This window comes from Notolepis coatsorum (genome assembly GCF_963971535.1).
Source record: "Notolepis coatsorum genome assembly, chromosome: 2".
NCBI lineage: Eukaryota > Metazoa > Chordata > Actinopteri > Aulopiformes > Paralepididae > Notolepis > Notolepis coatsorum.
This window is the reverse complement of record NC_140166.1, coordinates 176,228,199-176,242,725: the sequence shown is the minus strand read 5'-3', so window position 1 is coordinate 176,242,725 and position 14,527 is coordinate 176,228,199. Positions and strand designations below refer to the sequence as shown.

At 40.5% G+C, this 14,527-nt stretch overlaps 1 protein-coding gene across 3 annotated transcripts in view; it reads left to right on the top strand.

Moving 5' to 3' along the window:
- The window catches only part of tbc1d23 (TBC1 domain family, member 23), a 62,919-nt gene extending 49,025 nt beyond the window's left edge, over window positions 1-13,894 (top strand). For 2 of the 3 annotated variants that reach the window (XM_084338001.1, XM_084338003.1), the window contains 6 exons: window positions 2,068-2,204; window positions 2,499-2,543; window positions 3,756-3,844; window positions 4,574-4,709; window positions 10,038-10,232; window positions 11,291-13,894. In XM_084338001.1, coding sequence (XP_084194127.1) covers window positions 2,068-2,204; window positions 2,499-2,543; window positions 3,756-3,844; window positions 4,574-4,709; window positions 10,038-10,232; window positions 11,291-11,375 — 687 coding nt within the window. In that variant the 3' untranslated portion in view covers window positions 11,376-13,894. The remainder of the gene's footprint in view (window positions 1-2,067; window positions 2,205-2,498; window positions 2,544-3,755; window positions 3,845-4,573; window positions 4,710-10,037; window positions 10,233-11,290) is intronic. The other variant, XM_084338002.1, reaches the window with a different exon arrangement.
- The last annotated feature ends 633 nt before the right edge of the window (window positions 13,895-14,527 follow it).

Here is a 14,527-nt window from a genome sequence, read left to right as displayed (position 1 = left end):
GGCCGTCATACTAACTCAATTGGCAGAGTTAGCTGGTGGAAGTCGATGGGTGGTAATCTGGACGTTGTGGACAGCGACTCCTACAGGTCGGTTGGGGGACGCCTGCACAGCAGAGACGGGGAAATGGCGTTGGTAGTGTGAGCCTCCCACACGTTACACCTCGCCGAATGAGAGTCCGCGCTGGCAGGTGAAAATATGTGACTGGCTGCCTCCACATGTATCGGAGGGGACATGTGATGCAAGGCCTCTATCCTCCCTACAACCAACCAGTGGGGGACATATGCGAGCAACGTTCAAGACAGGGGAGGGAGAATTGGCACGGCTAAATTGGGATGGGAGGAAACAAAATTATAGAAAGAGAAAAAGTGTATATAAAAAAAAGGAAGCTATAAAAGGAAGGGTCATTACGTCACTGTAGCACGTGAACGCAAGTGTGGGAACTTTCAGTTCGGCCAAAATTGAATTAAATTGTATCGCAGTCTCCTTGTTTATGACCTTTAAACGGGTTATTACCTCGTTTGTCGGAATCATCAGCAATTTGTTGCATTGCTAGCTAGCGTTTTGATATATTGGTTGATATTTCCTCAGATAGCTTGTATATTTTTTATTTTGATAGGCTTCAATAGAACTGGCAGCAAAGTCTGACACTAAGCAGAGCATAGAACGCTGGTATTCTGACATAATGACCCTTCCTTCTTTTATAGTTTCCTTGAGTAGAATGTAACACTTAAAAGTCTTAAAGGGAAGGTTCAGGCTCACATTGGCTATACTTCTAGAGATTATAGGCACCATAGGGCCTGACTGACTAAAGTGTCACTGACTCAGCATTGTGAATGAGGACCGTGCACCCAATCGCAAACCCGGCCTATTTTTTTATCTTCCAATCACAACTGTCGCTTTTCTCACAAACGTTTTAGCAGTTGTGATTGGAGGCAGTGTTTAAGACGGGTCCATTACATGGAATTAAGCACGTAATTGCTCCTTCCTCACTCGGTATGACGGACATAGACTTTTACACCAGAGTTTGAATGTTTTGGCAATAGCCTCCTGTTTAGTTGTGAAGTGACTTATAGACTGGCCAGGTCACTGTCAATCAGTCACACACAATCAGTTTGACGCTCTGCCCCTAGTGGCGGCATACAGGCACAGCACAAAGATCAGTTCAATCCATGAAACGATGCTTTGCATCTATGACACTGTGTCTTTGTTTAACAATGCTACTGCAAGTCAATAGGGTTTTAAAATGTTTCTCTCAGAATCACGTATAACTACTCCACAGCAGTAGCAATTAGGGATGTCCCGATCAAATTTTTTTGCTCCCGATCCGATCCCGATCATGTGATTTTGATTATTTACCGTTACCGATCTTTCCCGATCCGATCAAAAAATATATATATATTGTTTTTTTTCATCCCAATTTCTCACATTACATTCACCCTGAATGTTGACGTTATCCGGGTGAAAAGTTAACTTCATTCAAGCCAGGCATTGCAATCCTTGACATAAATCATTTGATGTATAATTAAATCAAAGGAAATGCGTTTGTTTTGGCAAAATTCTTCTGCTCTGTGACAATAAATAAATGAATGATGATATGCAATTTAAAACCAAAACTAAGGCCTCAGTATGATTTTAAGACGTGAACATGGTCATGTTTGTTGAATAAAAAAATAAAGTAAAATTTTTATTTTTTTATTTTTTTATCCCAATCTTCGGAAAATCACGTGATCGGATCGGGACATCCATAGTAGCAATGGTGAGAATAAAGAATGTAACTGTCTGACACCATGTAATTCACTGATATTAGTATGGCTGACAGGGAGACTGCTGCCATTTTTTCTGAAACCAAAACACAAATGCAAAAAACTTGGCAAACGTCCCAGGCAGCGTGTCGAAGAGTCCTTGAGCAAGACACTTAACCCCTAATTGCTCCTGATGGCCAGGTTGGCACCTTGCATGGTTGCCTTCGCCGTCGTGAGTGAATGGGTCAAATGTGAGGAACAAATTGTAAAGCGCTTTGGATAAATGCAGTCTATTTATAATTGTCATGATGTTTCCTTTCTGCAGGGAGAGAGCAGCCCTGGGGACAGCAAAGGGGTCAAGTCTCTGGTCAACAAAATGACGTTTGCCCTCAAGTCCAAGTCGGTGAACGTCAAGGAGAAGATGATTAGCTTCATCGAGAACACATCTACTCCTGTAGACAGGTGAGCTCCTAGCTTAGCCCTGAACTATTTGCTTCTTAATGAAATTGTATAGTCTACAGTTGAGAACATCTTATACCCTAATACCCCGCAGTATAGACCTACGGCCTCTGTATTCATACTTCAACACCCTCTCATTGTCGACTATCTAATCCAAAAATAATATTTATTTTGACTGCTGTAACAACAAATATTAATAATTTGTTAAATGTGTTTCTCTCATCTATAAAAAAAAATTCTTGAAGCTTAACTTAACCATATCCCCTCACCATGCCCTTGTGCCTTATCCCATGCTAGAATATCTTTCACTCTGCCCTGGCCAGAGAAGGTGGTTCCAGATCGGTAAGAGTTCCCTTAGCATTGACCTGTTTCTCACCACCAGCATGCCCACTGGCTTCCCACACAACCACCACTACCAGTCCAGGGGGACTGTGTGCTTCAAACCCCCAGGAACCATGCATATGGAAGCTTAGTCTGGGGCCTAGTAACACGCATGCTTAGTAACACACTATACCAACATCCCTGCTTTTAAACCCCTCACTCCCCGCATTATAAAATTTCGCTAGGGGTGTGACGATATGAAATGGACCTATCTGGAACCCTGCCGCCTTTTCTTGATCCTCCAATCACAACTGTTTGCTTTCCTCGAATCAAGAGAAGGGGCGGGGCTTGAGATAGGTCAGTTGTGACAATGGGCATTGTTGTGACATCGGCTCATCCATTTACCTCTTAATCATAGCAGTAAAAGTACCCTCGGAATGTCAGATCAAACAAACTTATTATAAGCGTAGAACATAACATTTTGTTTACAATTTCATAAGAAATAATACATAAAGAAAAGTAAAGTAAGAAATGGAAAGTGTGGTTTCGTCACACCCCTGCATCTCACATCAGGGTAGGATAGATGGAAGATGACTCTGTATCACTGTGTCTTCATGCTTCCACTAACACTCATCACTTCTGTCTTAGCGTCGACAACACCGGACCTAGTTGTTGTCTCTTTTGGATCAGCGTTTGTCTCCTTCTCACTGTAGCTGTTGTCTCCTCTTTCTAGGCTGACTGTATGAGCTGTTTAGGGTGAACCCTCAACCTCACTGCTGACTGCTTGGAGATGCACAAATAGTCTCTTGTTGGTCTCTGTCGCTCATCATTTCATTGTTCTCTAAAGGTGATAGCCAGGGCCATGCATTGCAGTTTCTGTCCACTATCCACACACTTACCAAGCATCTTATATTTGCTTTGCATAGCCCTGGGTATCATACAGTTACTAATAATGCACCTTTGTCCCATTTTAATCTGTTTCTTTCTCTCTTAATGGCATATCCTAACATAGAGTAGCTGGCTATCTTGTACAAGAACATTGACTATATCGTGCTTCTGGCTGGAGAAGCCCAAAGGCATTGGACTGTGTGCCTTAACTGTAGCCATGTGTGTGTGCGCTTGTGTCTGAGAGAGTGAGTTAGTGTGTGGTTGCTGTGGTTACTCTGGTTACTCATCATCGTCTGGTGTGTGATGAAGTGGCTCTTAACTTCCCAAGTGTCTTTCCATCGTTAGGCACGTGAGCAGCAGCGACCGTGTGGGTAAAGCTTACCGGGGAGTCAAGCCTGTTTTCAGTATTGGTGATGAGGAGGAATATGACACAGGTAAATGTTCCTTGGACACCTGATTACTATTACAGGAACTGAGACTTTGGGGAGGTATCCATACGATTATTTTGAGTGAAAGACAGCCCATGATAAATTCATTACTACAAATAATAATAATATTGATCGATTGGAATCTGTCTGTACATACCTGCACATAATCCTTTTGCATATCTGTAGATACTATCTATATCTGTACATATATCCCTTACCTACTCTTACTAGTTACGCTGCTGGCCAGTATGACTACTACCATACTGTCTTTATACCTGTATCACTGTCATATTAATATTACAACTCTGTACATGCATCTCATTAGCACTACACGCAGTAGTACTAATTTATACATTTCATACCAAGTTTAATCACCTGTACATTGTATATTACTATTGCACTTTACTGTTACATTTGCACTCTGGTTGGATGCCAAACTTCTTTTCATTGTACTGTATAAGGACAATGAATTTGAACCTAATCTAATGTGTTGGGGGGAAAAGCCCAAACACTGTCTACTATAGTTATACCATCAGAAGTATAATAGAACAATTGTAATACAATGATATTTTGGTTATACAAGCTAGCCTTTAAAAAAAACGGGTTTACTTCAATAAAAGGCACTTCAAAAACAAAATACTTGTGCCCTGAGGATACCCTGCTATGACATGTCAAAAGGCCTGACTCTGCGGTGAACAAGGTTTTTATTACCAATATCTTATCATATCCCTACAGATGAGATTGACAGCTCGTCCATGTCGGATGACGACAGGAAGGAGATAGTCAACATTCAGACCTGGATTAATAAGCCAGATGTGAAGCATCACATTCCATGCAATGAGGTGAAGGAAACTGGCCACATGTTCCCAAGGTGAGGCAGCAGAGTGTACCATAATATACTGTGACACACATTACAATCTGGATCACCGTGCGATGTCATCACATTTTTTTTTTTTTATCTTTATTTCAAACATGTAAATACAAACAATATAAAATCAAAGCTGATCATTGAACATAACTCAATTTACATGTTCAAAAAGGAGTAGGAAGAAGTATACACTTATTTAATCCTACCCCTTTTCCACTGCTCAAATGAGTGTACTAATTAAAAACATTACAAAATATATATATATATATAATTGGAGGTGGGCATAGATTTTTTTTTTAATCTAGATTAATCTATGCAATCCTGGAGTTAATCTAGATTAAAATGGCTCATTTGAAGTCTGCTGAAGGCATTCAAAATATGTGTTCTACCTAGGGATGGGTATCGTTAGTAGTATCCTACTATTATCGATACTGCTTAACGGTTCGGTACTTTATCGACATTGCTTTATTATTTATAACTTTATAAATAAATATTATTTCTTCAGCAGCAGCAATGTTCTTTTATATAACTTTATAAATAAATAAATATAATAAATAAATATTATTTCTTCAGCAACAGCAGCAACAATGTTTTAAATGTGTCTGAATTATAGACTTTTTATAATAAACAACAAATGTAAACTATATACACTGAATGATTAGTTACCTAAAGCCCTTGGACTCCACTGTAGAGAAGGGGTACAGGCCTTTGACAACAAACTGGGTCACAGCCCTGTGACACCCGTTCCCCCTACCTCTGTCATCCTTCCTAGCTGCTAGGGTGAAGGGACTTGGCTTGGCTGGGACTGGTGGTGGTAGAGGGAGGAGGGGTGGGCTGGGACATGGTGGCTGGCTGCAGCCTCAGCCTGACGAATGGCATTCTATAAAAAGTTGTCATCTTTCAAATATATTTGTAGCTAAACAATTAGCTAAGCAATTATATTTTATTTATTAGCCTAGCTAACTCCGTATTATCTTGGCTTACCTGCAGTGGACGTGGATGGAGATGGAACACTGCGAGCAAAGCAGTCGAAAACGGCGCATTTCTGCAGACTAATGTTATGTTTTGACATGTTTTGACAAATTGCTTGTATTGCCACTCATACTTGCAAATGTTTTATTGCACTTGTGGCAACGTGCGTTGTCGGCATCGACCTTCGTAAAGTGTACCCAGTACGGGTGTAACGGTACGTGTATTCGTCCCGCAAATTTATGGTAGGGCCGTCACGGTGCGGTACGCCACCCATACGGCGAATAAGCCCCACAGCGCACACACACAACTCCCACATGCAGGCACTTGTGAGAACAGCGCGCGTGGCCGGGCACACCGAGTCAGACTTCAGAGCGGCGAAAGTGCACGGAGAAAGGCACATTTACATTGGAACAGCTGCAGGGTCATTACAGTTTTCTTTCGTTTTCTTCTTCGCCCAATAACGTTAACCAAATGAAACCAATGGAAAGAAACACACACACGCGTCGCCGACACACACACACACGCGCCAACAAACACATCAACATTCTCCCCCGCCGGACTCACAGGCACAATAAAAACAGAAGAAAAAAAAAACATACTTTTCCGGACAGATCATCTGAGCTCCACTGTGTTTAAATCCAAATAATCCTCTGCCATTGTTGTAATATGTCATCTGTTCTCTAGTATTCAGTCTCGTCGTGAAGTTATATTCTCTCTAGAATTGAAACTTAGCAAGGATACGTTAAGACTTTCCGTGCCGGAGGTCTGGTGCCCCAGAACCCTGTTGCGTGCCAACGCCCACTTCAATGTTAGAGCTCTCATATTTGCCAACGCATAAACTACATCTTAAATTATGGCTATGTGTATAATATGGCCGTCGCTTAGGCCTGCCACGATAACACATTTTGCTGGGCGATTAATTGCCCCCGAAAATATCGCGATAAGCGATATTATTGCGACCGGTTAGAGAATTTTTTTGAGACATTTATTTCCCAAAACTTTTATTTTGAAGCCCACCGCTCCGTCTTTTCCGGTTTAAGACTTTTATTTTGAAGCCCACCGACCGGACCGGAAGTATTGTTGTGATTATCCTAGCCGACAACTTGTCTCGTCCGGTTGTGTTTTTTTGTTTTAACGTTAGCTACTAACGTTAGATGCAGCTACTACAGGCAATCAACGATGAGGAGGAAGCGTCAAAGCAGTATATAATAGAATAGCTGTGGTGCGTAGGCACTGCAGCACGACTCGAAAACGACCCGTTATAATAAATTAATTCATGTTTAACTTGTCCCCGTCTCCAGTGCTTTGACTAGCCCCACCCGTTCATTGTAAACAATGATGCATGTAATTGTATTAACGTTATTCTGTGTTATTCTAACGTTACACTACAAATAACGCTACTTGGTTAAAAGGAGCAACACTATTGAGAAATGTAGTTAAGCTATTGTGGCGTTGCTACTGCCCCACGGTCACGGAGCTCCCGTGCTGTGCTCTGTAGTAACGCCAGCGGCCAACCCACACGGAGAGAGACTGCAAGGGGCACTGGTTCCGCCTCATTAAAACAAACGCGCAAATAGCAATTAATCGCGCCCGTCAAAATCATTGCATTCATTTTAATTATCGCGGCAATTAATCGATTTATTGCTTATCGCGGCAGGCCTACCGTCGCTTATCAATGACTTGTTTGCAGTCAACATTGTCGAAACAGCTTGTTTTTTAATCTATTCATTTCCGTTTTATACCATTTTTAAAAACGCTCGTTTTATGAAAGTTTCAGAAGATTCTGTGATAAACGCCCTTTACTGTAATACACAAAACACGTTGTAATTTTTGGGCCTATTTATGAATAGTTTTCAAATAAACGCTAGATTATCGATAGTATGTGTACTTATGCACGCTATAGAAGCGGGCTGAAAAATTGATTCTCTTATTTCCTGATCGCACATACACACATAGGGCCCACGTTGATATCTCTGTGAAAAAAGCTCTGATTATCCTAAAACTGGTAAAATAGATTGCTTACCTCAGATCAGATGTTCTCCAAAAAGATTATTCCAATTCCTGATCGCCATTCCAAATATCGATCGCGTTTATTGATCCAACGCTGGGTGGTCGAAACACCGATTCCACACGTCTCGGGTGACTTGCCTGAGAAGTAAAATGAGGAAGCAGGATTTTTTTTTCCCCCATGCGTTTCATTCAATCCATTCCAATGGGGTGCAGTACCACAGGGAGAGACGATAGGGGGCGGTATTTTCCCAATGGAGCTCAGACAGAGTCCCAGTGGTAACGGGAGGCTAGATTGATGAAATATGAATGGAAATCGCTAATAAATAAATCAAAAACGAGATCTCTCGTCTCTCTGGCACTCAACGGTCGGCATGAACAAACAAGATATCTCGTCGTTGGCACTCAAAGTGTTAAAGGGGCAGTAGGCAAGTGGATGCCTGAACACAGAATGACACCAGTATCACTGACTACCACGGCAAGCCTATAGAAAATTATTCTACTTAATAATAATAAATATAATATATAAATCAAAATATAAGGGAATTTATCATCAGCCAATGGACATATCGATCTACCAGATGGCGATCGATAACGGGGAAATGCTCGGGGGGATCCCACCGGCCCACGGTAAGATCTTTTTCACGTAAAGTACATCCCGATCGGGCCTTGTTTTGATAGCCATCCATCCGATCAATGAATGAGGCTAACGCGTTTATTGGTAATCAATAATCAGAACCGACGTCCCCCGCCCCCCCCTCTCATGCATACATGCTTGAGGATCGTGGCGATCATATGCAGTTTGAGTTATTTCTGTAGCATATGTATAACGGAAATGCCATTGGATTTAATGTTATTAGCTATTAGCCCTGTATCTCCCCTTCCAGGAAATATCCTAGCCGAAATCCCGTATAACGCTTATATTCACGGCGCTATAAAATGAGAACGTATTGATGAGAAAAATATTTCTTTAAGCCATTTTGAAGGGACGGTTTATGGTCTCAATTGACAATGAGAATGGACAGATAGCAATACTATAAAGTATAGATTTAGCTCTACAAACAGCCCCACGTCTGTTTACATTTGCCGGTCCTCTAGAGATTTATTAGACTCATCCCAATGGCCCCGAATGTGTTAATAAGTACCCGTATGTGTATTTTGTGTGTGTGGCTCGCTGAGTCGCTTGGCTCGCTTCTCGTGCAGACAGAGAGAGGAGAGGATACCCAACTATGAGAATAGATTAACGGCGTCAATTGTATTATTGCGCGATTATAGTCCGGCGTTAACTTAGCCCGGTAACGGCGTTAACGGCCCAGCTCTAATATATATATATATATATACCGGTATATGCAAAAAAACTAACTTATATATGTAAAACACGAAAGAAATAAAATTTAAATTTAAACACCCGTGAATGTCAAATCCCTTCCTCATCCCTGTACCTCGTGAAAATCATTTCCTTATAATTCAGTTTGAATTGTCTTATGTTTGGACATTGCTTTAGCACCACATTCAGACTGTTCCACAGTTTCACTCCACATATGGAAATGCAGTGTCTTCTCCTAGTAGTGCGTACACTAAGGACTTTTAAATTGAGTTCTCCCCTCAGATTCAGTTCTTTAATGTTTCCTGGAAGTACATTACCTTTTGCTTTATACATTAATTGTGCCGTTTTAAATTCCACAAGATCATTTAACTTTAATTTTTTTTCAGGGGTGACATCAATATTAAAATATAATAAATTACCAGATCATTTAACTTTACTGTTTTTGCAGGGGTGACATCAATATTAAAATATAATAAATAACCAATGTATTGCCCGCCTACCATACAAATTTAAGGACAAAGAGACTATAATATAATGTTATGATTCAGCAGAGTAAAACTGTTTGCTTGCTTTATGCAGCCATTTAACACAAAAGGATGACCCTCATGCATTGCAAATTTGCATCAAATTCAAAACAGTGATGCACAAAATAACTTAACTAAGAAAATGTTAGGAACTTGTTACATTCACCCACACAAGGGCTGAGGACTCACACCCCCCACCCCCCCTTCTTTCTCTCTCACACACACACTCTCCCAGCTATTTCTCTCTTGCCCCTTCCTCATCTCTCACCCCCCCCTTCTCTCTCTCTCGCTCTCGCTCTCTCGCTCTCTCACACACACACTTTGAGTCCGAAACAAGCATAGTATCAATGAGAGTATCAACAATACACCTGAGTGAAGTATATCTTGCGTAAAAAAAATAATAGTGGCGTTTAAGAATTGTGCGTTAATAAAACAGTAACTTTGACAGCCTTAGTTTATATCTAATCCGCCCTGGTGGCTTGTCCTTATGTTTCCCCCCAGTCACTTGTTGATCACAGCCACTCACATGTACTGTCTACGAGAGATTGCGTCTCGGAAAGGCTTCTCCTACATCCAGTCCAGACAAGCGCTCAACTCTGTGGTGAAGATCACCTCTAAAAAGAAGCACCCGGAACTTATTACATTCAAGTTTGGCAACAACAATGCAGCGGGAGTGGAGATATCGGCTGTGGAGAGGTAGGTACTTTGCTCCATATGGAGATATTTATTCATGTCATTTTTCACTTGTCATCCAGGAACCATCCCAAACCACAGTGGTGTTTGTGCCAAACTGAAGAAGAACTGTCCCAAATCGAAAGAATTTAATAATCTATGAATTCAGAATTTTGTTGGTGATTTGTATGCCTCTAAATCTGCCATGTCCATAGTAGAATAAAGGTACCTCTATTTTCCTATTTCTGTTGCCAAAGAAATAGGTCCTCTTACAAAACTACCGTAATTCCTCTAATAGTAACCGGTATTCAATTAAAAACCGGGTCTCTATTAATGACCGGGTGCGCTGTTGAGCTAAGCAATTATAAGCCGGCCTCCTAATACAAGCCGGGTTTCATGTATATTAGAGGAATTACGGTATTTCCCTCAACGGATTTACCATAGGCAATATATTTTGTTATTGTTGTTATATGCTGGCCTGGCTGTGCAGTAAATACCATATAATGGTATGGTGTTAATGTTTACCAAGAGAGTAAGCCTACCTCAGAATGGTATAAAACGAAGTTATTATTATTATACCAGTATTGTGATTGCACTATTTTACTTTATTTGACCACCTGTAATTGCACTGTTTACTACCGTATTTCATACAGTACTTGGTTTCAATAAATTAACCCAGTACATTTTACTGGGTTCAAACTGACACAAAATGTTGATTTATTCATTATGATCTGTTTGAAAATTAGAAATATAGGCCTCTCTCTTATACATGCCTCCTCCTAATACAAGCCTGGTAGCCGCTACAGTTGAAACAAATACAAGCTGGGGTTACTATTAGAGGAATTACCCTGTAAATCCACACCCTAGTGAAGGTGCAGTTCCTTGAGCTGGAAACCTTTTCACTGTTGGTAATAAAAAACAATGTTACAGATTGCACAGTGGTTGCACATGGGGCCATGGGCCATTGTTATTTTATGTTGCCATACGAATCTTAAGTATCGCGACGTGAGCCTTTTCTTTATTGAACTGCTCTCATATGATTTATCTCCAAGCACTAATGGTTCATTTCCCGCCTCTCTCAGATATCTGATACCCAATGCGGGCGACGCCACCAAGGTCATCAAGCAGCAGATCATGAAAGTCCTGGATGCCCTGGAGAGTTCCTAAAGAGGGGGGGGGGTGCGCGGCCCCAAAATCGGCTGGCTGTGACCAACTGTGATAGAAGAGGCTCAGTTGGCCACCAGTTAAACCACTCTGTCTCAATCTGCTCCCCTCCCCAGACAGATCCAACTACAGAGTTGACCGTGACGCCCTGTCTGTCTCTCTGGGGCACAGGGGGGGGGGGTCCACTGACTGAGGACCTGTGGGATTGGCTGTCTGTGTTGAAATACTGAGCTCCTCCAAATCCACCCATTACCCTCACGTATTTAAATACTCTAGGTTATGTTTGAATCAGTTTTTTCTTTATTTTGGGATGATACTTGTTTGAGGAAATATGGGATTTAATTGCAGTGCAGTTGCTTTGGCAATTTCCTTAAATAACTTATTGGTCTATTGATGGCAAACCATGTTAAATCATTACCTATACACGAGGGGGGGGGGGGTTGATGATGATGATGATGACGACTGACTGACTGGTTGCCAAAATGTTACAGCTTTCCTTTTGACCTTTCCTGTACATCTGTTTTTTTAAGCATTTACAGTCGATGCTAGACGGCACAAGGCAAAGCGTCGCTCCGACACAATGACATGTTTCATATTTAGGAGAACAGTGTTGCTGTCCATCTTTCTGAATTCTGTTCTTCATACAAACAACGTGTGGAGTAACGGGTGCTGTTGAGATGAAGATGCCTTGTTTTGATGTGGAAGGTCTGAGATGCACAACCCAAAGGCAGAGAAACAAGATTCCTACTGGAGGGGAAGAAAAAACTGTTTTAGTGTTTTTCTTTTCACCTTCGGCTCACAGCCTTAAATAGAATTTTTTGAGGATGTTTATGAATATCTAATGTATATATTGTGTAAGCTGCTCTCTTATCAGCCCAGACATTTGAAACATTTAGAAAACACAATATCCAGATAGTTAGTATATACGGTTGCTATTGAACAGGCTTTCAAACCAGCCCCCGAAGCCATTTACAGAGTTCCTGGGGAAATCATTTGATTCTCTTGATTTTATGCATATCCAATTCACCACTTCTGACAATATTGTGTAGCTTTAAAGAGGGAGTGTTCATAGCCCTGTCTGGGTGACATCAGTGTTCCCAGAGGAGGATGAGCACCTCCATTAACCTTCTCAAATCCAGAACATACATGTCCCTAATTGAACTAGTAAAGAATCATAAAAAAAAAAAAATGTATCTCTACTTCATTTAAATCTTGGAGCACATGTTGGTAATTTGAGCCCCCACAGTGTAAAAATGATTCATGTAAATAATTTTAGCATGGATTGCACTAGACATAGTTAATGCAAAGCAGAAGCCCAACTCCCAAAGTTGGGATTAAAACATTTAGTATAAAGGACATTTTTTTTTTTTTTAATACACTTTGATAAGGGCACAACAATCCCTGTTAAGTATGAGTCAAATATTAAGAGCTACGCTAGCTTGTTAACTGGTTAGCTGACCATTGTTGCCTTTGGCCTCATGCCTGTGCCCAGTGATACAGGCACAAGCAGTAGCTATCACAGTACACCACTACCACTTCCTGTCCTGATATTAGTCAGGACTCCCGTTTTCAGATTTAAGCCGACTTTGACAGCCACAATGTCTTTTAATTGTCTTTTGAAAAGCTTATTAAAATAGTCTAACTATAATCTAGAAGCGAGGGGTGCATGTCTGATGATATTAAAACTGTTCAGAGTTATCTCTAAAGATACCTCACCTTCCTTATGACCCCAGGTGTTACTTATGCCATCTAGTTGGGGCTTATGTTTTTCATCTCTTAAATAGTGGGGAAATTAACGTTCTGTATAATGAATTATGGTTGACTACTCTACGATAAACGCATCAAATCTGGCACAGAGGAAACTTTCTTCAATGAAAAGATTTGAGTGTTTTGACCCAGGCATGCATAATATAAGCAGTGATTGGGAGTATTCTGAAGCCTAAATATTATCTGGCCGCTCGGGATATCTAACCAAAGATTTGATAAGAAATCTCTTAAAAGAAGCAGCATTATAATCCATTCTGCCACAGACACTGGTATAAGATGCCCCGATATCAATCTGTTTCTAAAGCTAACGTTCCCTCTGTGCTGTATTATTTTTTTAAGTTTTCATCATACAGTGAATGACTTTGGCTTAACTGCCCTACTAAAGATGGTGCGAGATGAGATCTCATGAGTAAAGCACGGGGCATGTTTTTCATTCAAACCTCACATGAAACAAATGGATCTGGTCATTCCTCTGGCCAGCGGCCTGCAGGGTGTGTACTTCCTGCGTTGTGTTGTCATTTGTTCAGTATTCTCTTCACTGGAATGTCATGGATTGGTTAATGAAATAATCCCAACTGTTGATACATTACTTATTAACATCATTGTTAGAAGGATGCCACAGATTGTCACCACTAGTCAAAACGCTCTTAACGTTTAAGTTGGCAAAGTCTCCTGTATATTTTGCACCTTATTGTACTGTTATTATTTTCTACGTACCTTTTTTTGTTTTTAATAAATGGAAATTATTCAACAAACACTTTTTTTTGCCTAGACTACACATGTTCTCATAATGGTCAAAGCAAAGATGGGATAGAGGAAAAGTTGTAAACCTGGGTTTGGACCTGTGAGCTTAAAAGGGCACTTAACCAAAAAACAATGCTAACTTATTTTGGACATAATCTGATTCAGATTTCACATTCAGAGTTTTATTTGCCACATGGAAGTAATATGAATCATACGGTTTTCATACAAGAACAAATCCAGTTCTACCATGGGCAAAAGGAGCAGGAAGAAGAAGAATCTTATAATTACCTGTCCCCTATCCCTGAACTAAATAAGTAACACTTGATGGTCGGCGTACAACCTAATTTACACAAAATAATAATTCATACAAAGAAACAAACAATTCACGGAATAAACAATATTTTTACAAATATTATTACACCCTTAAGATCGCTATGGAGAGAATTCCAGAATTTTACACCAATAACTGAAGGACACATCTGTTTAAGTGGGGTACGTGTAAACTGATGTTTAAAATTAAATGTCCTACTAAACTCACTTTCTAACTGAAAAAGATTTTGTAACTTTTCTGGCGGTATCTTATTTCTTGCCCTAAACATAAATAACTATCGATATTGGCTTTTATACCGATATTGTCCAACTCT